The following is a 22,370-nucleotide window of genomic DNA, read 5'->3' as shown; positions in this document are numbered from 1 at the left end:
TGTGTGGTTTTGGAGTAAAAATGCCCAAGTTTTTTAATTCAGAACTGAAGTTATTTCTATACTTGAATATTCTGTTCTTCATTTTGGCCCAGAAATTTATGGCTTGTTTTTTCAAAACCAGTAGTCAAATCTCTTCTGTTACCTGTCCTTGGTTAGAAATTCTACTGGCCTCAGCCAGTGCTCTGTTACTGAAATTGGAGTTTCTTCTTCAGACCATGCTTTTACTAAAGAAGACATTTGCAGCTCTGTAGTTCACTGTTATTTTTCAAGCATAAAGCTATTTTTGCACACAGTAATCTCGCAATCATTTTTTTTCCTGTTCTGCTGTGACAAGCGTGGATTGCAGGAGCAGAGGTACCAAACACTGTTCTATACCTCTTCCCTATCCACTTGCCAGCTTTTCCTTATGCTCCACACAGGGACATCTTCAGTGTAGTGAAATGATGTCCAGGAGTGCGGGACATAGAGCCCAACCTGTGACAGCTACGTGCAGGACACCAGGGCTTAGGCCCAGTCAACTGCTAATTGCTATTTTGCTCTTTTTTTGCTTTAATTTTGCCTTTGCTGCTGCAGCTGTCACAGAGGATCCCAGGGGTGAGTCAGGAGGTGTCAGCAATCGCTTCTGCCTGAGCCAACGTGCAGCCAGGCACAACAAAGTCTGGCTATTGATTGTGAGATGGCTTTGACCCTCCCTCACTTCCTCATCCCTGGCAATTTTGGAGAGGGTGACTGATGAGGGAATTCTGTTCTTTCTGCATGTCTGAGTTTGGCCTAACTGACAGTGAGCAGACAGGAAGGGATGGGTTTACTGGCACGTCTGCAAATTTAGCACTCTCCTTAACTTTCATTTTCACCCTCAGATGGTCACACAAAATGAGAAATTTTCCACCCTACCCTGCCATCATTTGACATTCAATCTTCCACTGGAGAGCAGAATACAGCAAAGAAGCATTGCCCTTTCCACCTTAAACTGCTGCTTTAAATGTACCTTAAATCTGCAGAAACTAAAAAGGAGTCCAGACAGGGCTGGGATCCTACTTTTATTTGCATATTTTCAAGTACCAAGGCCTGGATCTTTTATTTTGTTTTTGGTAGAGCTGTTATCCCCACTTTATCAGGAACATTTCAAAATAATAAAGAAGCCAATGAAGAAGGGGCTACAGTTACTGGTGAATATCTTAAAGCCCTTAAAGGAATAGTCAGCAATCAGAACACAAACCAAAAAAACCCAGAGTTGCCACCTTGCAAAGTTTGGGGGAAGATTCAAACCAAACAAATTGTCTTTGAGAAACTAAAAACCAAACCAGTGTAAAAGAAGATGGCTGACAGTAATCAATGAGAGGAGATATTTGGGAACAGCAATAGTTGTTATTAATTGTATCTTTGTCAGAAACCACCAGATGTGAGGGAAGTCCTAACAAATCTGAGATGCCAAGTGTTTACAGGGGCTGCTGCAGTACTGTATTTGTTGTGCTGTCACGTGCAGCACTGCTGCAAGATCATCATGGAGACATCTCAGACAATAGTTGCATTAGTTATGAAAAGGGAGTAAGAAAAAGTTCACTAATAACCTGTGAAAAGTTGGGACAGTTGAACATCTCTTTGGGTTCCATGAAGTTGGGAAGATCAGCCCTTCTTTGTCTCAGTGTAGTAGTTCTTTGAAGACTCAAAATGTCCTGATCTCAGAGGAGCAACCTTACAACCAGAGCTTGATTTGTAAATGTTTTCAGGAATATGACTTCTTGAGCTCATGCAGAATCTTGGAGATATGATGTATAATATCAGACACAGAATGTGACTCACTTGGAAGGAAATTGCAGAGAGCTGATTCTTGAGGCTACAGACCATCAGACACTCAGAAACAAAACAAAATTTAACTCCAGGTAACAGCATGGTCAGCATGCCATTGAATAGGTCAAAGTCTGCTCTGAAAGGGCACCTCTTTCATCAAATTTAATGCAAGGAAAGTAACCAGTTCTTGCACTCTGATATGACAGAGGCAGAAGTGGCTGTGCAAAAATAGGAAATATGGGCAGAATTGGTTTTCTGAAGGAAAAGCCTTCCAAGCACTGTAGAATATTTGTAGAAGGAGTGCCCAGTGAGCTTGTTTAGTTAATCTCTGGTCTGCCTGAGGAATGAATGGTTCTCTCTTGTTCTTACTGTACAGAGAGATTTTTATTATTGATTTTAAGTGAGTAAAAAACAGGTCCTGTTTGAGAAACTGGAGTCATTAAGCAGTTCTCTGAATGGCTGTACCTCAGCCAATCCTTTTAACAATTCTCCTAAGGAAAGATGTTTCTCCTCCTCTGATTATCCCAAATCTGATTTCTCATATCCAATCCCTTCCCTAGATTTCAGCAGTCCCAAGCACAGGGAAATAGGAGGGTGAATACTAAAAGCTTAGAACCCATTGAATTCAATTAAACTTCTACTAAGATATCTTCTTCTTTATAGTACTAGACATTAAGACTGCCCATGTTCTATAGAAGAAAGAGATTAGTAAGAAAGGGAAGGATGCAAAGAGAATTTTTAAATCCTGTTACCAAGTAGCAAATGCGAAGAATGTAGAGGCAGAATTATCTGGCATGGTGTTGAGTTGCACAGCTCTCTGTTTCTGCCTGCTCATTACATCTGCCTGGTGACTGGAATATTTTAAACAAAGGGATGTCACCTGCTAATTCCAGTGAGGGGAAAGGCACCACATTAAAGAAAAAACCCAACAGTGAAAATTTGTGAACGGTGGATGCAAAGCAGCACAGGCTTGATAAAGCCAAGCAGATGAATGCTCAGAAAACTCAGGTCTGTTTATCAAGAGATTAATCTCTAGCAATCCTGGATGGGATGTATACAGAGGATCTCGTGCATGCACACGTGTGCACAGCACTTGCTTTGCCTTTAGAAATGCTTTACACAATCACTTAATGTTCATTTTCAAATAGAGAAACTAGACACAGAGAGAAGAAAACACCTTGCCCAAGCTTGCCCAGTAAAGGAGTGACAGATGAGAAAAAGACATACATTTCCTCATTTCTCTCTCTGCCTTATGCCTCATTTCTGTAGATCTTTGGTCGGCACCTGTAAATCTTTCCCTAGTTATCAATGTACCTCATTTGACTCATTAGTCAGCAGATTTATTACCATCTTTAATTTGTAAACCGTTTCCTTAAAACAGCCATACGTAATATCAAGAAACAAGGCAGGTCAAAATCCTTGCTGGTGCACTGTCTGGCACCACACTTGTGGGCTGCAGGTGCCTGACAGCACTGGGCACTGCTGCCAGCCCTGTCCCGGTGGGGTTCTGCCTTCCAGACTGCAGGGAGAAGCCTGGTTTTCTAAAAAGTACATGTGCACATGCTGCTGACACTGAAAATCTGCTCAGCAAGCCCATCTTCCTCACCCAGCTGTCCCCCTGGTATTCTCACATACAGCACGGTGGGAATAGTTTGTACTTCAGGGAGTTGCATCTTCCTTCCAGTATTCCCAATACTTCGGAAAAGCACCAAGGAACAAATCTCACAGGCAGCAACAGGCAGAACAGGGAGCTCTGGAGAGCAAGAAATTCTACAAATACTCTATTGAGAAAGATCCTTTAAAACTTGATCAAAAGTAAGGAAGTATATGCGTGTGAAACTCAAAATACCTGTCCTTAGTTATAGGCACGTGGTTAAATGCTTTCCTGGCCTGTATTGTAAAGCTCTACATGTCTGTAACATTCCTCTTGAAGTTGCTCACTCTCTTCCTGCAGCCATAGGTGGTGTACAGGAGAGTGTCTGGAGACTGGCCACACCATGATAAAAGCTGTAAGAATCCTTTCAGCATTTATTTTTTAATTTTTAACAAGGTTAAACAAGGTTAAACTGCAAGGTTGCAGTGTTCAGTGTGATACCCTGCTCTTTCCAGGAACACAAGCCAAGGCTGCAGCACGCTGAGGGAAGGAAGGGATGCTGACAGCATCAGGAACTGCCTCCCTCCCTCACACAGGTTATGTAATGCTGCTCATGCAGCAGCCACGCACCCTCCACTTCTGCAAGTAATGCAGGATGTGTGGGGAATCCCCCTTATTTCACTATCCATGTCCAGCCTTACTCAGAGCTATTTTGCATACATGGTCCAGGACTATAAAATCCTTTTTCCTCCCCGGAGGGATACAGAGCCTGAGAGGTTAAAGGCAAGAAACTTTGACAGAGAGGAGTCTCTCCTGGCAGGGTTGGGAACACCTCTCACAAAAGCACGGTAAGAAGCACCATGTCCAGGTGTTCGTTCTGCCATTCATTTACTGCAGCTCACAGGTAAAGTAATTATATGGCAAACTGTATCTCTTTTTCTGTATTAGGAGCAAAGTGTCAGACTCAGTCTCCTGCTCCAGTTCCAAGCTGTCCAGCTGCTCTGAAAACTTTGGCCCTCCTTTCTGCTGATATAAAGGTTTGTGCATGTAACAGGTAACACTGTCAATGCTATCCACAGAACCCCACACTGCAGGACACAAAGCAGCTTCTTGCTCTGAGTGCCAGTGAAGGGAAATGTGAGTCTGCTCTCTTTCTTTTTGCTTTTTCTTCTTTTATTAAATTATTCTCTTTCTTTTTTCCTGTTATTATTTTTCATCTTTTTCCTCCTTTCCCTCATTTTCTTCCTTTTCCTCCTTGTGTGTTGTTTTTAAGTTTGTGGGGAATTTTTCCCTTTTTTCCTTTCTTTCCTTCTTTCCTTCTTTGCTTCTTTCTTTCTTTTCTTCCCCCTCTCTGTTTCTTCTCTATTTTCCCCCTATATTTTACAAAATTGTATAGTCACATCACAGCATTTTTTATTGCAGAATAATAATTTAGATTTGTTCCTATTTTCTAACTGTTGCATTTCATTTAATAAGCATTGAGAAATGCTTATTACACATTATTTATTTCACTTGGAGTAGCAAACAATCCTAACACCTTGCAGTTTCTGTGCAGACAGTTGGATGCATTTCTCTCCTTGTGTGACTTTACAGCAGACAGTATCTTCAGAGGCCAGCATAAATTTAACTTTTATTGTAAAAGTAAGAAAAGTATCAAGATAAGACATAATTTACATCAGGAATATGTGACAATCTATATTTTCTTCCTTTGTCTCTAACTTTTTGGAAACATCAGGTTTTGATTTCTCTTATGAACCAGATTCAAACACTGGGGCTAGTTCTCTCTAACCCTGCAATTTACTGGCTTCGTCTTTCTCTTCTGTCACACCTTCCCTAGCACAAAATCCCTCATGTTCAGAAATGATCAGAAAATGTATGTTAAAATGAATCATATAAACTTTGTACACTCTTGTGTAAATGCTATGTGTTACATTCAAATAAGTGCTACAGATCTTAGAAACCATGGACTTCAGCCTCTCAGAATCCAGTTTGTCTCTGGCAGGTGGATGCATTGCAAAACATTTTGGTTAATTTACGAACAAGATTTTTTTCATTAATGTGTGAATAACACAGCAACATTCTCATCCCTTTTCTAAGCTTGTGGTCTGCTCAGACACCAATATTTGCTGCTTTACACTACCACAGGTCATCTGAAATTCTCTTGCCAGTATTTTAGACTAGTACGTGGCTTCACGTTACACTGACAAAGTGTTAGTTTTAGTATCACTATTCTAAGAATCAAACAATATTCATTTTAAACACAGGATGTTAGATCAGATCAGTTAGACTGGTGAGTTTCTGAGAGATGTTAGAGGGAGTTGCTCTCTTGGGTAAAAACTGACCTTGTTGGTTTTTTTATCCTTAGAAGTGTTCCCACATCACACAAAACAAGGTTCAGCACAGTGAACTAAAACCACAAAAAAGCATACAAAATGCTGTGCCCGTGGCAGTTTGTGTTCAAACCTCGTGCTGCCAAGAGCCAGTACCCCAGAGAGAAGGATATCAACAACAACGTGGAGAAAAATAGCAAGATCCATGGGTAAGATCCTGGTTTTTAACAGTTTCGTAGTTTATCTCTGATTTGAAAAGGGAAGATATTAAGTGGTTTGGGTTCTGGAGAAACCTGAATGGAATAATGTTTCCAAATGTTTCCAAAACACTGATATTAACCATAAAACTGTGGGTCTCTGGGTGGTGTAACTTGGCAATGAACATTAAACTCTTGCGTCTAAGTTATACAGTCATTGAGGATATAAATAATCTTACTTTCTCTTTCACAGTCTTAAATTTATTTGATGTATTATAATGGTTTAATGTATTCTAAGTCTCAGGAGGTGTGTATGCTATAAAAATAGCAAAGTGATTATTTATACTGTAAGTTGGTGAAGTAGTTCTGTGATGCAGTTCATACAAGACACTGTATAAAATAAGTTGCACATGCATCTTAAACTTCTCAGTCTTCAGGGTGTCACTTATTTCAGGTTTCATATCCTATTTTCCTTCCTTTCCTTCCACACAGTGCTCTGGGAAGGAGCTTTACTACTGAATCCTGTCCACTCCTATCCACTGCCACTGCTGGTTTATGGGCTCAGTACATATCTCAGAGAAAGCACTGAGCATCTCCCACTGATGCTGAAAGCAAAGCCTAACATAAACTAAGCACGTTGCCTTGTACTGAATTTTCTTTCTCTCTATTGAAGCTCAGAAAAGGATGATGCCAAATTGTACAGTCCAAGCAAGAAGCAGATGGAGAGGCTGCCCATCGTAACTTCGGCAAAGGCCAGTGAGGGAGGAGAGGTCTGTTCCCAGCATCATTATTTGATAGTAACAGCTCACATGAGTGGTGCTTGCTGCTCAAAACTGCTCCAGGTTCTCCTGTGAGGTCTGACTATGGTTGCAGGAGGTTAGGACTGCTGGGAGATCTTTGGGTGGAAGTTCTTTTCTGACAAAAATGGAGCATTGGTAAGATTTAAAGGAAGAGGTGACCTCATGGGGACTGAGATGCCTGATTCCTTTATGCACCTTTGCAAACATTTAGTAACAAACCTGTCCTGTTTCTAAAATCGGTTCACTGTTTTCCTGAGACTTTGATTATTATGTTCAGAGATGAGGGCTTATTGAAATTACAAAGGTGTTTGCAGTGGCAGATACTGTTTGATTAGTACAAAAATACTTTGTTACCCCCATTTCATATCAAACTGTAGATTAGCTCAGTAGTTTTGTAGTCAAATACTCATGTTGGAACAGATCACATTTATACCTAGTTTCTTGAATTTAATCCGAAATATTTTGATGTTAACATAAAATTTAAAATGAAAGATATTCAATAGGTCTGAAGTCAGTATGTATTTTTATCTGTTCTCTGTCCAGAATCTCCCTCCAAATGACATCAAAGTTTCAAACCAAATATCAGGATGTCCAAGACATGTAAAAGTAAGAAACTTGGAAAATGGATCCAGCTTTCTTGACACACTACATCTGACTGCAAAAGAGGTAAAATGTGGAAATCTGAACAAAGACTTTTCAGAAATTTGAAAAGATACAGAATGCAACACTGTTTTTTGACATTTTATTGTTTTTCAGGTTATCAACTGCCGGACCAAAGCCTGCCAAGGGTCACTCATGACCCCAAAGGGCCTGGTGAGAGGTACCAGAGATGGGCCAGTTCCACTGGAAGATCTTTTACCTCAGGCAATAGACTTCCTCAAGCAATACTACAGTTCATTTAAAGAGTAAGTCAATTTATTTTTAGTATAAAATCCTTTACCTACCTGTCTGTCTGTGAGCCTCCAGGAGGCTTTGGTTTCTTCACAGCCCTTGGTAACTATCCTGTTTTATAGCATACATTCAAAAATACATAAGGACTATTAGAAAAGCTAAATAAAATTGTCATTGCACTTCATGTGCTCCATCTGCCAATCCAAGATCTTGGGAACACAGGGAAGGACTCTGGACTGTGCACTCCTCAGCCCCATCCCTTTGGAGTGTGCTACATTCCGGGACATTGAGGACTCTCCGCCAGAGTGTTACCTTCTGTTTTCTTGGGATTAGCTGCACTCAGATCAGTCTCAGACATGAATAATGTGGATAATGCCTTTGTTTGTGCTGTTCCAAATATCTTTTCTCTGTGTTCCTCTCAAGGCTTTAGCTAAAGATTGGAAGGCCAGTGTTGCTTCTCAGCCTTGCCCTGTGCTATCAACATAAGCTCACTGAGCATTCCGAGAGGGGGTTGTGTTTTCACAAAAATGGCCATGGTGCAGGGGCATCTTGTTGCAGGAAATGCTGGAACAGCTGGTTGATGTCCAAGGGCTTGGAGTGACATTCCACATGATGAGCTTTCAAGAAACAGTTCAGTGTTTGCTCATCCCATTAGAAAACATTATCAAACTTTCGAAAGGACTCAGCCACATCATGGCAACTTCTTTAGACACTTTGAACTCTTTACAAATCTTTCTTCCCTCTGAATCTTTCAGAAAGTCCCTGTCTTACACATAGGCTGTCCTCACCAGCCCATTGCATTTGCACATCTCTGTGTCTCTGCTCATGGCTGTTTGATCACATTGATTTACACTATCTCACATGCTTGCCCTTGATCTTTCATCTTGCTGAAAATGTGAAAACTCTCAGACAGTGCAGGCTATTTTCATTCTGTCTGTAAGATAACAAAACAATTTTTGTCTCTTCTGTGATAAATATTTTCTAATGTTTTGACTTCACTCTCTGTTATCAAACTCAAGAATTTTAGAGTTGGTTTCCCTGACAAAGGAATTGCTCAGCACTTCCTTTTAGGAATTAAAATCCTACTTACATTACTCGGAAGAGCCATGGCCTTGTAAAAACAATGGAACTTTGAGAGGACAGTCACTCTCAGCCTACATTTGCCCTGTTCTCTGGTTTTCATTTGCTTGTGATTTTTTTTTTCAAATTAATCTATAAAATCCAAATTTAAACCAAAAACTTGCACAGAATAACTTGTGACCAATCCATTAATGTAGTGGGTGGTGAAAGGATGGTGTCACTATTTAAATTTCTAGTCTGTTAGTTTCTTCTTGAGGCCAGTAAGCTCTGTCATTTCACTCCATAAGGACAAGTCGTAAAATCTGATGCCAAAATATAAAGAGAACATCTGCACTTTGAATGAAATTCTCATTGTTTCTTTTCATGGCTGTTTCCTGTTCAAAAGGCCAAAAATCACAGAACAGCTGAGCCGACTGGAAACAGTGACCAAGGAGATAGAAGCAACAGGAACCTACCACCTGACAAAGGATGAGCTGACCTTTGCTGCCAAGCAGGCCTGGAGGAACGCGCCCAGGTGCATCGGGAGAATCCAGTGGTCCAATCTGCAGGTGAGCTGTGGCTCTACACCTAAGCTGTGGCCAAATAGTCCTGTGCTGTGACTCAGAAGAATGTCCTTTCCTTTGGCAGAACATGCCACTGCTTCAACTGAGGAGGACTGCCTCCTGTTCATATCAGGAGATTGGTTTTTTTGTAGTTCTCTGCTTCATGGCTGAATGAAAATGTGTAGCAGTGTGAGTGTAGGAATCAGGTGTATCATGGAACCAGGTGCATGTTTTGGTCCTTGGTGGATTGTTATGTGTGAAAATGATGCATATAAGGACTATGGAAATGAACCTTTCCTAGAGGAGCTACAATCTTTCCATTCCTTAATTGCATAGGAAAAATAATAACCTTGCATTACTGTTTCAAAATTAGTCTTCTTCTTTACATTTCTGTTGGAAACATGCAGGTGTTTGATGCACGGGACTGTAAAACAGCCAAGGAAATGTTTGAGCATATCTGTCGTCATATTCAGTATGCCACAAACAATGGGAATATAAGGTAGGTCTCTTTAATTTTAATTTTAAACAAAAAAAATCACATCCAGATCTAGCATCAAAAACACATGAAATGGTCTATCTAAACATTTTGACAACTTGTCTCTGCTCTTAATTTTCCTGGTCCTTACATGTTCCTCTCGTGTTCCATCAACCATCTTGAAATTGTATAACTTTCATGGCTGATGTTGCAAAACCTTTTGCAGTTCCTGGGGAGAAGAGATAATTTGAAGATTCGGGGAGGTGGGTAAAGAGGATGAGTGATTTTATTCCTACTGATATTTCTTTTAGAAACGTAAAACATTTTGTGTTGGTACCAATTTCTGTGTGAACAGTGATGATGATGTGTTTGATGTGCTGCTGTGGTGTAAAGGTGTGCTTTGTCCTGGGCAGATCGGCCATCACGGTGTTCCCGCAGAGGACGGACGGGCAGCACGATTTCCGTGTGTGGAACAGCCAGCTGATCCGCTACGCTGGCTACCAAATGCCGGATGGCTCCGTCCTTGGAGACCCTGCCAGTGCGGAGTTCACACAGGTACCGCTCCAAACTCACCGCCACAGCTGCTTCCCACCTTGGCTAACCCACCTCCCTGGGGCTTTTTTCTCGCATGTGTATGCTGGGAGAGAGGCAGGTGAGGAGTGAATGGGATGTTCTGCCCCACAAGTTCTAGGTGCAGGCTGGAACAATAATTTCCTACAGTCCTGATACAAAAGTGCTGCCCTCCATCTCAGAACAGGGTGAGCTAATACTGTCAGGGGACACAACCGGGGACACAACCAGTACATCATCAACATGACTCAACATTGTTTGAATGGGAAAGAGAATCTTCTGCATTTAGAATTTACCTCATCAGGTTTGAGAGGGTTAAAATTCTTTTGTCTTCAGATCTGGAGGGGAAACCTGACAAGAACACAAAATGTGCTTTCTGTATTTGCAGTTGTGCATCGAGCTTGGGTGGAAGCCGAAATATGGCCGCTTTGATGTACTTCCACTTGTTCTCCAAGCGAACGGCCAAGACCCAGAAATATTTGATTTACCTCCAGAAATTGTCCTCCAAGTGCCAATGGAGCATCCAAAGTAAGCATGCAAATTTTAGATAATTACATTTTTGCCTCTGCCTCACCTTGGCAGGTTATTGGGCTGCCCCTGTGGCAGTTATTTTATGAGTTCTTTGTCAGGATGAAATGATGGTAAATTATCCTGAAAGATAAAATGCCTGTTAAACAGTGAAATGAGATTTAAATTAAGGAAGCAAATGACAGTTTTGTTGGAAATCTTTTTTCCCAATCTACATTTCAATTATATTCAGAACTTTAAAAATCATAATTTCTTATGCCAATGTAATACACATGTAAAATATGGCTGCACTCATAACAAAGTGTTTATTGCCTTTCTCTCGTTGTTGTTTTCTTCTTGTTTGCTTTGGGCCTGGCCTGCAGATTGCAGAACTTTGTAATATGGTTCTGCAGTTCCTGTAGCTGGTGATTCCCAATTACTGCACTGAAAACTCCTGTGAGTTTCTGCAGACCCTGCCCGAGGGTCTCCCCTTAGAATTGGTACTCTTTATCTTCCTGGGCTTCTCTGGTTATTCCCGAAAGGAGGAAAAGGCACACAAATAATAACTCAAACTGCTCGATTGGCAGGTATGAGTGGTTTAAGGAGCTGAACCTGAAGTGGTACGCGCTGCCTGCCGTGGCCAACATGCTGCTGGAGGTGGGAGGGCTGGAGTTCACCGCGTGTCCTTTCAATGGCTGGTACATGGGAACAGAGATAGGAGTGCGGGACTTCTGCGATGCTCAGCGCTACAACATCATGAAGGTAACCTGCTGGAGGGGAGCTGGGCTGGGCTGCAAAGGGAGTGAACTTGGTGCAGGAAGAGTTTTGAAAAAGAGACACTATTAGTGTTCACTGGGATGGGAGAGAATCACTTCCTGCTTTATGAAACTGGAACATCCAGAACTCCAAAATTCCAGTTTATCTTTAATCTCAGGTGTTTCTGCTGCCATCACTTTCGCCAGCATGAGACTGACTCTTTCTCCTTCTGCACAACTTTTTCCTGGTACAAAAGTGATGAGATCATTCCACACGGTGAATTTGCTTTTCTCTTTTCTCTCTCTTTTGCACATGAAGGAGGTAGGGAGGAGAATGGGGCTGGAAACAAACAAACTGTCATCATTATGGAAGGACCGAGCTGTTGTAGAGATCAATGTGGCTGTGCTTCACAGCTTCCAGGTAAGTCAAGAGTGTGGGATCTGGAGAGACACTAAACATTCACTGTCCCTTTTTCCTCTCACTCAGTGGAGATGGCATTATGATTCCAATAGAGTTATTCTAGATTTACACCTGGGAAAGTAGAGGAATCCATATTTTCTCACAGGTAAAGGCAGAAGGAAAAGGAAAAGCAAAAGAAAAGGAAGTTAAGGGCAAGACTTTTCATCCTTTTAACATGTTTAACATGTTTAACATGGTCTATGTTTCAAAACCTATGTAAATCCATTGGATTAATATATTTTATTTTCAATTCCAGTTTTATTTAACATATCACAACAAAAGTGGGTAAAAGTGAGTCAGAGGCTTTGCAGCATGCACTCCCAGTGCTGCAGAGGTAAAATGCTGATGTTAAAGAAAAGATCTAAGAGTTCTTAATCAAAGGCCCATGCCGCAATCTGTATCTTTACAGTAATTGCTGATAGTATTTATTTCCCAGCCCTGAGTAAAGTCCTTGAAATATTGACCAAAGCAAGAGGCAGAAGGGCAGAATAGGGTTTTTAATGCATGTTTTTCTTTTTGCCACTGTTCTAGAAACAGAATGTAACCATCATGGATCACCACTCAGCCTCTGAGTCCTTCCTGAAGTACATGCAGAGCGAGTACCGCGCGCGGGGCGGCTGCCCAGCAGACTGGGTGTGGATTGTGCCTCCCATGTCAGGCAGCATAACCCCCGTATTCCACCAAGAGATGTTGAACTATGTCCTCACTCCCTTCTATTACTACCAGGTACACATCATCAAAAAGAAAAACCGACTAGCAGACAACTTCAGCAGTGCAGATGTGATACGGGACCTGAGGGAGTCTGGGTGCCGCGCCCTGGTTCATGAAAGTTCACTAGACAGTTTCAGAAGTAGCAGACAGGAGTTATTTTATGTGGGAGGTGCTATAAGTTCTGTTGAATTCTCTGGCTTTAAGTAAAATGCAGCTTAATGCACCAGAGACTGATCCCATATTTGCACTCGGTGGATTGTATATACAGATTCTATTTGATCTGGCCCTTTAAAGATACACAAATTGTTTATTTACTATTTTGCATTCCTTACCTAAAGCTTAACTTTTTTTTTTTTTTAAAGGTGGATGCATGGAAAACACATGTGTGGCATGATGAGACCCGGAGGCCAAAGAAAAAAGAAATAAAGTTTAGCATCTTGGCAAAGTAAGTTGTTCAAATAAGATTCTTCATGCTTTCTCCAACTATTCTATGTTTCTGTTCTTCTTCTTTAAAAGAAAATATTGCAGTAGGGACCACTTGAGTGGTTTGAATCATAGCCGTACCTGTCCACCCTGAGGTAACATTCCTATCTAAGGTTCTTGCTCAGGGCTATCTAGAGTGTGTTGCTTCTGAACCATCTTCCAAGGAAAAACCATGCTGAAGCTCAGTCTTTCCTGGCTTGCTTGTGAATCAACCTGAACTAGTGTAGCTCCGTTAAAAGTTGTCTGTGATTGTTCTTTCCCCAGGGCTGTGCTCTTTGCATCCTCACTCATGCGAGGAGCAGTGGCCACCAGGGCCAAGGTCACCGTGATCTACGCGACAGAGACGGGCAAGTCAGAGACGCTCGCCAACAACCTGTGCAGCCTGTTCAGCTGTGCCTTCAGCACTAAGGTGAGCAGCACAAATCAGCCACACCATGTGGAGACAGGAGTTTGGCTCCTGCAGGCTTTTCCATTCCCCAAACCTGTGTTTTGAATGTTCAGTAGATATAAGTTGGACCAGAACTTTGGTTTTGTATTCATTTAGCATAATGAATTGTAAGTTTGGTCAGCAGTCATCTGAGATATCTAAGGCTAGTTCTTATGTCTGCTAGCAATATCTCATGAGTTTTATTCCTTCCAGATTCTGTGCATGGATGAGTACAATATTTGTGACCTGGAAAAAGAAACACTTCTTTTAGTGGTTACTAGCACTTTTGGAAATGGAGATTCTCCAGGTAACGGAAAGGTAATGTTCACCTCAGAAGTGTGTGAGACTCAGCTCAAAGACCAAAGACAAACCTTTCATTTGTCTCGTATCCTTGAGTAAGATATGGATCAGGTCTCACTTCTGTTTTAAATCAGAGTATTTTTCTAACCTTAAGTATTTTATGAATTTTTATGCAGACCTTTAAGGACTCCTTGCTCAGACTGAAACTGCTGGGAAAGAAAATTAGGTAAAAATACTTTGTTGTTTGGTTTGCATGTGATTGAGTCCTTTTGCATTCCATGTAGCATAACCCAGCAATCTTCTTTTCATCTCCTTCTCCAGATATTCTGTGTTTGGTCTGGGGTCCAGCATGTACCCAGAGTTCTGTGCCTTTGCTCATGCCATTGACCAAAAACTGGCCCAACTCGGGGCTGCCCAGCTCGCTCCAGTGGGTGAAGGGGATGAACTCAATGGGCAAGAAGAAGCTTTCCGCAGCTGGGCAGTCAGTGCTTTCAAGGTGATTGTAGAAATATAGCTCATATTCTAGTCATTCATCCATTCATTTTAGTTCAGTTCCCATAAAAAATGAGGGAAAATGAAGGAAACCAAACATCTAAATTCATATCTGAACTTGGAACTCCCCTCTTCTCTACTGCTTGCCTAACTTGGAGAGGAAACTGGGTCCCTTTTCTATTATTTTTTAATATCCACACAAAATTGCATGAACCCTTTTGGATAAGGGAATGCTCAGTATGAATAAGTGTGGCATCAAACATCTGAATTTTTTGCAGTAGATCTTTTTTAGCTATAGTGGTATAGAAGTGGAACCTTACTGAACTCACTGAATCCACACACCAGAAGCAATAAAAAACATCAGTCTGTGAAACTGATAGCTCCTTATTAGGATTATGACAACGCTAAGAATATATATTTTTTTTACTGTGAATAACCTTTATTTTTGTGCGGTTTTTTTATCTAGACTGCCTGTGACATTTTTAACATCCGTGGGAGACACAGTATTCAGTTGCCTGACATCTACACCTCTGAGGAAACCTGGGACCCTACCAATTACAGGCTAGTGCATGACTCCCAGCCCATGGACCTGACTAAAGGTATTGCTCCCACCTTCCCCTCCCTCTGCCTTTGCTGCTTCAGAGGGGCTGAACTGTGAAGGTTTCTCAGACGTGCTCTTGGCCCTGCTCGATGCTAGAATGCATATAATGAAGTGCATGGTCAGATTTAAAAAGACACTGGTTTACACTGCATAAGTTATCTTTTCCAGCACAATAACACTGGAACTATCACACATTTAGACAGCCCCAGAGGAACAAAAGCTGAGATGAACTGCTTTTAGTCAGGGAATACAGCACACAGAGCTGACTGATGGTTGGTCATGTTCTAGGCCAAGCATGGTTCAGGTTCATGGAAGACATTTTAAACAAATCTAATCACAGAGTTACCAAGAGTCATATTCTCTTTTCTCACCAGCTCTTGCAAGCATTCATGCCAAGGATGTAATTCCCATGAAGCTGAAATTCAGGCAGAATCTTCAAAGTTTGAAGTCCAGGTATGCTACTTCGTTCTTTTGAATATTGCAATACTACGTTTTACTAAAATCTTAAAGATCTAAAATGCCTGGTTATAAACATCTTCTCCCTGCAGTTATTACAAAATATATAGAAATTTTGTACTGTCCTTAGTAGAAGCATGTGAGCTGTGCAGGGACTGCACTTTCCCTGGCTGATTCCAGACATGTTTATTCTGTACTGGACAGAGCAGGCAGAACTTCAGCACCCAATTTGTTTGGATACAAGTACTTCACATACCTGGACTCTGATTTGTTTAAGTCTCTGTGAAGTCCTAAGCTGGTCTGGTATTTGGTAATGAACACAAGGGAGCCCTTGCCAGCTGCCACTGCAGATTTATTCCTTTCCTGTGCAATCCAAGGGAAATCCTGTCAATGTAACCTGTCTCGTTTCTCTTTCTCCGCTATGCAGTCGTGTTACCATTCTGGTTAAACTTTACTGTGAGACTAATCAGGAAGTGCACTACCTTCCTGGGGAACACATCGGGATTTTCCCGGGCAACCAGCCAGAATTAGTGCATGGCATTATTGCACGTGTCAAGGATGCCCCTCCAGCTGATCAGACTATCAGGCTTGAAACCTGCATAGATGGTAAGTTGGGTCTCTTTAGACAAAATAACAGAGGATGCTGGACAGATTCCTCTATAATTCCTAAGAATTTCTGTTGACTGAATTTGATTCTATGATCCTTTTCTAAAGTTTCAGTAGGATTTTGTTGCTGCTTTTTAGTTATTCTTACAATTCTTTGTTCTGATTTTGCACTTTCTGGCAAAACCATGACATCACCAGGGTTTGCAGAGGTACCTGAGGTGACACTGCATGTAATTCAGTTGCTGAATTGGCCATCGACTGCAATTAAATTAATCAACAGTTTGCTTATTGTTGCTACATGTGAGAGTCCTAAAATAGACTTATATGTCCTGCCCATCTTTCCCATCTTAGTAGGAACAATCATAGGATTTGGGCACACAGAAAGATGGTTTCCCCAAATGAAAGACTGTGACTTTCCAAGTGGTGTTTTGTTGTCATGAAGTTTTCTGCGTCAGATCCATCCCTTATGAAACATTCAAAACCTCACAATAACCTCTTTCAGATGGGTTCTGAGGTCTAAACCTGCTGCACCCTCACCTGAAGGGGTGTTTTGAAGGACACAGAGTTTTGCAAAGCTCTACAGCTGTCAAATAGCATGGGTGTTGCCAAGTGTCCTCTTCTTTCCCTCATTTCCAGGTGGCTACTGGACAAGTCACAAAAAGATTCCAGCCTGCACACTACCCGAGGCTTTGACATACTTGCTTGATATCACTACTCCACCCTCCCAACAACTGCTAAAAAAACTCTCCCAGCTGGTGACAGCGGAAGGAGACAAGCAGAGGCTGGAAGTGCTGTGTCAGGTGAGCCTTAGGGCTGGAGTTTTATTTGCAGTACTGTGCACTGGGCCCTCTGACACTGTAGCAGAAGCTTAAGAAGTTTTTGTAGCGATGGATTTTTATGCCTCTGTTACATATTCTGTGGTCTTGGACAGCCAACCACAGTGCGAGAAAGAGGGGTCTTGAGGTTCAGCTTGGGCGTGGGAACCGAGATCTGGTGTTTCCTGTGTGGTTCTGGGTGGGTCATTTGCCTGCCTAATCCCGTTGCCTCACAGTGGTTTCCGATGAGACACCCTCAAAGACCTTACACTTTGCACGTGCCGGAGCTGGAGGGGAGCTGCTAGATGTTTTTGTCAGAGAATTTGCTACCCTGCGGGTCAGAGGGGTGTGGCTTTAAGTACCCAATGACTCGCGGGTGTGGTAAGTGCTGGCTCCTCCTACCAGCTTCAGGGAGGCTCCGTGGCGTCAGGACCTGGGACTTTACGGCTTTGTGCATGTCCCATGACAGGGAGCTGAGAAACGGATTCTACTTCAGTGTCTGCATCCTCACTGAGAGAGCTGGTGTCTGAGAACGCTGTAGTGGGGATTCTGAACTTCTTTGTTCAAAATTAAATGGTTTCTTAGGAAACTCCACTATTGGTCCTGGCAAAGTTTTGAGAATTCTTTGTTGATTTGCCTGCATATTTAATTGAATGTAAAGCAGGAATCTTATTTATAAGTGACATTTCATATGCCCCTGCTCTCCTGAACTCAGCATGACATGGTAACACTGTGGTGATGCCCTTTGGCTTTCAGAGCACAGAAGAATACAATAAATGGAAGTTTTACAACAGCCCAAACATCCTGGAGGTCCTGGAGGAGTTCCCCTCTGCTGAGGTCTCCACAGCTTTCTTGCTGACACAGCTGCCATTTCTGAAGCCCAGGTACTATTCTGTCAGCTCCTCCTGTGACATGACAGCCAGAGAGATTCATCTGACAGTTGCAGTTGTAAACTACAGGACAAGAGGTAATGAACTGTTGTTTTCATTGCTCTCTTAATTAAATGATATTTAGGCTGCATTGTGGTTCAGGAAAAAACTGTGTCTGCCATACAGCATGAAGCTTATCTGTTATAAAAAATGTGTGTTGACATACCTGCAGAATAGTACCTGCAGTGCAGGTGTTCATCCTGGGCCAAGATTTGCTAAAATCCTGCACCATCATCAGTGTAGCCTTGTTTTATAAATCATTACTAGACATTCGTTTATTTTAAAGCTATAATTTTAAGTATAAACTGTGCTTTTTAAAAAACAGAGGGCATTTGGGTGCTGACAGGTGTTCTGCCTTGCTCTGCTTGTAGATGGAGAGGGGCCTTTGCACCATGGAGTCTGCAGCACGTGGCTGAACACAATAGAGCTCAATGAAACTGTTCCCTGCTTCATCCGAAGGTAAAGAAAACTAAACAACCCAAAAAAGAGCAATTCTTAGTTCAGCTTCTTCAGTGGGTTTTCTTTTGTTTGGATATTTTCAAGTGACTGGTGAGTGCAAGTTGGAGTAGCTTGGTCTGAGAAGAGAGGGAATTCCCTGTCTTCCAGAGATGAGATCCTTTCCCATGCCTCACAAATCACTAGAAAATTCTGAAATAATTCTATTCCTATGACCCCATCCCCACTGTCAGCTTCTCCACTGCAGAGCTAGGAAAGGGGAGGGAACAAGGAGCACCCAGTTCAGCCTCATTGTTGCTTTCAAACTGGGGACTTGGGCTGTGCTGCTAAGAGTCATTCAGGCAACTGAACATGAATTTCAGTCAGAAACCAGTTACCTAATTAACATATTTTTGTGTTTCAGTGCTAATGAGTTCCACCTGCCAGAGGAGCCGGCCAAGCCCTGCATTCTGATCGGCTCGGGCACAGGGATTGCTCCCTTCAGGAGCTTCTGGCTGCAGCGCCTCTATGACCTGGAGCACAGAGGTACCTGTGGGAACCGTCCGGGCAGGGCTGGCAGAGGGACATCCCCGGTCCTTCAGACAAGGGCTCTGCAGCCAGACACACCCACAAACATCAGCCAAGAGCCCCTGCAGAGATTGTCACCCCCAGGCTGAGCGGGCACTGCACTGTCACAGCCAGTCCATCCCCCCAGAGACCGTTCGGTGGGCAGGGGGTGTTTGGGGACTGGGAGGGCACAGCCTGTGTGCCAGTCCTGTGTGTCAGTGACTGCCTCAGGCACTCAGACAAACACTGTCCCACGCTGGTTCCAGGGCTCAGAGGGGGTGACATGACGTTACTGTTCGGCTGCCGGCAGCCAGACCTGGATCACATCTACAGAGAGGAAACTGAGGAAATGCAGAGGAAGGGAGTCCTGAAAGACCTTTACACAGCTTACTCCAGACTGCCTGGCCAAGAGAAAGTAAGGCTGGTTCCTTTCTTCTTTAAGGGTAAACTCCTCCAGAATCATCCCTCAAGTTAAGATGTAGACTCTGTTTGTTCTTTTAAAAAATGTTAGCATTTTGCTTCAGTGTACTATGAGCAGGTGACAAAAGGCCCCACTCCTTCAAATAAAGGAAAATCTCCCTGTGCACTCCAGCACAAGCAAGCTACATAAATACAACCCCTCACTGCAACAGAGAGGCACATCCATTGCAAACAGCCTTTGAAACTAGAACTGGAACATTTTCAGAAACCTTAGATTTTTCAGGATTTGATTATCCCCTGAGTTAAAAATGAGCTGGCTCTGGCCATTTGTCCCCATTTCAATGACACAGTGACGAAGGAAATTAATTTTGCAAAGAAGAAATCTTGACTGGACAAAAAGCCAGCACTCAAGTTACTCTCTTTTTAGCTCTCCTGGCAGTTAGGAGACTTTGGCAGATAGAAGAGGTTTTGTCTACTCAAGTTCGATCAAGAGACAGGCTCAGGTTCCAAATCTGGGGCTCATAAAGGCGCCTGAAAACATTTTTCACCATTGTGGCGGTGCAGGACAGAGCTGGAACAGATGGGGCACTTAGAGCCGCAGGGCACAGACCCACGATGGACTGAGAAGGGCCAACAGCCACAGCAGCATTTAAGAAACCTGGTGCGATGAGCCTTTTTGTGTTTCTCAGGTCTATGTTCAGGACATCCTGCAGAGGCAGCTGGAGGCCCGCGTGTGTGAGGTGGTGCACGGGCAGCAGGGCCACGTGTACGTGTGCGGGGACGTGCGCATGGCGCGGGACGTGGCGAGGGCGCTGCGGGCGCTGCTCGCCCGGGCCCTGCGCCTCAGCCCGCAGCAGGCAGACGAGTACTTCCTGCAGCTCAAGGTATGCTCTCATCACAGGCCATTCCTTCCAGCGGGTGGGGCACAGGAGGCTGCATAGCCACGCTCAGGGTCCTGCGGCTGCCGTGAGCTCCTTTGTGTGCGCGCACAGGGAGCAAAGCTCTGAGAGAGCGGCTTGGTCCCCCCCGGGACTGCCAGCGCAGCTTCTGTTTGGTCAGGATGTGAGAGGGACTCTGCTGCTCCTACAAATGCATAAGGCCTTTTAGTTACTGAACTGATGGATAAGGAGTAGCTGGAAGCATTGAATTCATCTCTTGGGTGTCCTTTCTTTTTGCAGAGCCAAAAGCGATACCATGAAGATATATTTGGGGCTGTGTTCCCACATGAAGTCAAAAGAGCTTTGCAACCCACCAGCTGAAGAACAAATCCACTTGTGTTTTAGACAATACTTGCACATTTGTTGTTCTTTTCAAAAAACAGGGAGTCAAATCCTCTTTCATATACATGTTCAATCATGCACGTGCATAGGATTGTAGGATTTGACTGTTAAACCTCAGCCTTAATTAAGTAAAATATGAAATTTAACTTTTGTTGCTATTTATTCTGACTGCTTTTAATACATTATCTTAATAGTGAAAGTGCAAATTATTTTTTTAATACTATCTTTGCTGATATAAATCTGGTGGGTTTTGTACATACATAGAAAATGTAGAGTTTTGTACTGAGTTAAATAGAGCTGAAATCTTTTTTTTTAAAGAGTACAGTTTATCTTTGTGACTTTATTTATATCAGATTGGTTTACTTGCGTGTTATCTTCACTTGAAAGCAAACGAGTGGATGGTTGTGTTGCTGGGAGTTGTCTGGCCATGTGCCTGGATCTGGAGCAATGTTTGCAAATGAGATAATAATGTGCTGGTCCCCAAGTGGAAACACCTGCTGCTTCCACCTCAGCTGTATCTGCTCAGCAGGCAACAGTGGTGAATTCTGCTTTGTGGGACTCAGGTACATGAACCTCAGTTGTTGTTGTTACACAGCCTATGGCACGAAGGTTCCAAAAATTCCAAAGCACTTTGTACATTTGAGTTCTGTGTTCTGTTTGACTTGATTTGGCTGTAATAAAATCTGCTTTTATAATGAGACAAAGTGTGTGGATCAATGAACCTCTTCTTGCTCTTGGCTCCAGCCTGTAAAGGCAGAGGTAACTAAGTCAGCTCTCAGGTTGTGGTGAAGTGGGTTTGGGCTCCTGCCAACACTGCCCCCTGAGCTAAGGGCCATCTCCAGGAGTCACAGTCTGTCTATGATCAGGTTTGCATTTTTGGTACTGCCAGGCAAGTGTGAGTTTGCACCAGGGAGTGAGACTGGCTTGAAGCTGCCCTCATTGTATTGGGACTTGGGCTCTTTCTAGGCCTTGCAGTTACATCAGAACTAGTCCCTTCTCTGAAATTACCAGGGCTATATGAGCATATTAAAAAAGCTTAAGGTGAGATTTTCCTGTCATCCCTTGTGTCCAGGAGCTGGAACCTGATGAAGGCAGAGTTGAGACTCAAAAGTCAGCAGTGCCTCCTGTGAACAGTGTGTTTCACACGTGCTTCAGGACAGCCTTAGCCATAGGATCCCAGACACAGCACAGATGAGAGGATGTGGACAGTGGCAGAGAACAGCAAAAGAGAGTAAGGACAGAGGAGGCTCCTGGCAGGTAGGGAGTAACGTTATTAACTGAGGGGATAACATTATTAACTGAAGGAAAAGGAACTCAACATGTGGACAGGGTCCATGAGTGCAGAAGGTCGGGCCCTGCCTCAGGAAAACACAGGAAACCTGGGGGCTGGTGGGGCCAGGCAGGGGCAGGGGGATGAGGGACAGCTGAGACTCACAAGGAACACCTGAGGCTTGTTAGGAACACCTGAGGCTTGTTAGGAACACCTGAGGCTTGTTAGGAACACCTGAGGCTCACAAGAGACACCTGAGGCTCACAAGGGACAGCAAAGGGCTGTGGGGTGGGCTGTGGCAGAGGATGCCTGTGCTGTGGTGATGTATGAGGCTGGTGAGCTCTGGGCCCTGGTGACAGTGAGGCCAGGTAGGTGAAAGGCTTTTTGTTTTTCTTGGTGTTTTGGTAGTGCTACGTTATATTATCCACGTACAGATGGGTTCTGCCTGCCCCAGTAAACCCCCTGGGAGCCAGGGCTGGAGCTGATGCCTTGTCTGGGAGGAGCAGGCTGACCTCTGAGGATGAAGCCAGGATGTGGTATGTCCAGCTTTCCTAGATCCTGCTCCAGTTAGCTCATTTGTAGTCTG

At 43.2% G+C, this 22,370-nt stretch overlaps 1 protein-coding gene across 1 annotated transcript; it reads left to right on the top strand.

The window, feature by feature from the left end:
- Positions 1-5,817: 5,817 nt before the first annotated feature.
- On the top strand, positions 5,818-20,674 carry NOS2 (nitric oxide synthase 2; the record flags this gene model as incomplete). Its single annotated transcript, XM_082294451.1, has 26 exons — positions 5,818-5,924; positions 6,586-6,664; positions 7,256-7,378; positions 7,469-7,617; positions 9,069-9,231; positions 9,633-9,724; positions 10,114-10,255; positions 10,659-10,798; positions 11,365-11,539; positions 11,852-11,953; positions 12,524-12,718; positions 13,066-13,148; positions 13,451-13,595; positions 13,827-13,931; positions 14,090-14,139; positions 14,235-14,409; positions 14,872-15,004; positions 15,381-15,459; positions 15,890-16,068; positions 16,705-16,868; positions 17,640-17,850; positions 18,184-18,271; positions 18,672-18,793; positions 19,081-19,229; positions 19,924-20,118; positions 20,413-20,674. 26 exons carry the CDS (start codon positions 5,818-5,820, stop codon positions 20,491-20,493), a joined length of 3,426 nt encoding a protein of 1,141 aa, XP_082150577.1. The 3' UTR covers positions 20,494-20,674.
- Positions 20,675-22,370: the final 1,696 nt, after the last annotated feature.

Source organism: Coloeus monedula (genome assembly GCF_965178545.1).
Source record: "Coloeus monedula genome assembly, chromosome: 20".
Classification (NCBI taxonomy): Eukaryota; Metazoa; Chordata; class Aves; order Passeriformes; family Corvidae; genus Coloeus; species Coloeus monedula.
The sequence above is the reverse complement of the archived record's forward strand: the minus strand, read 5'-3'. Positions and strand labels throughout refer to the sequence as shown.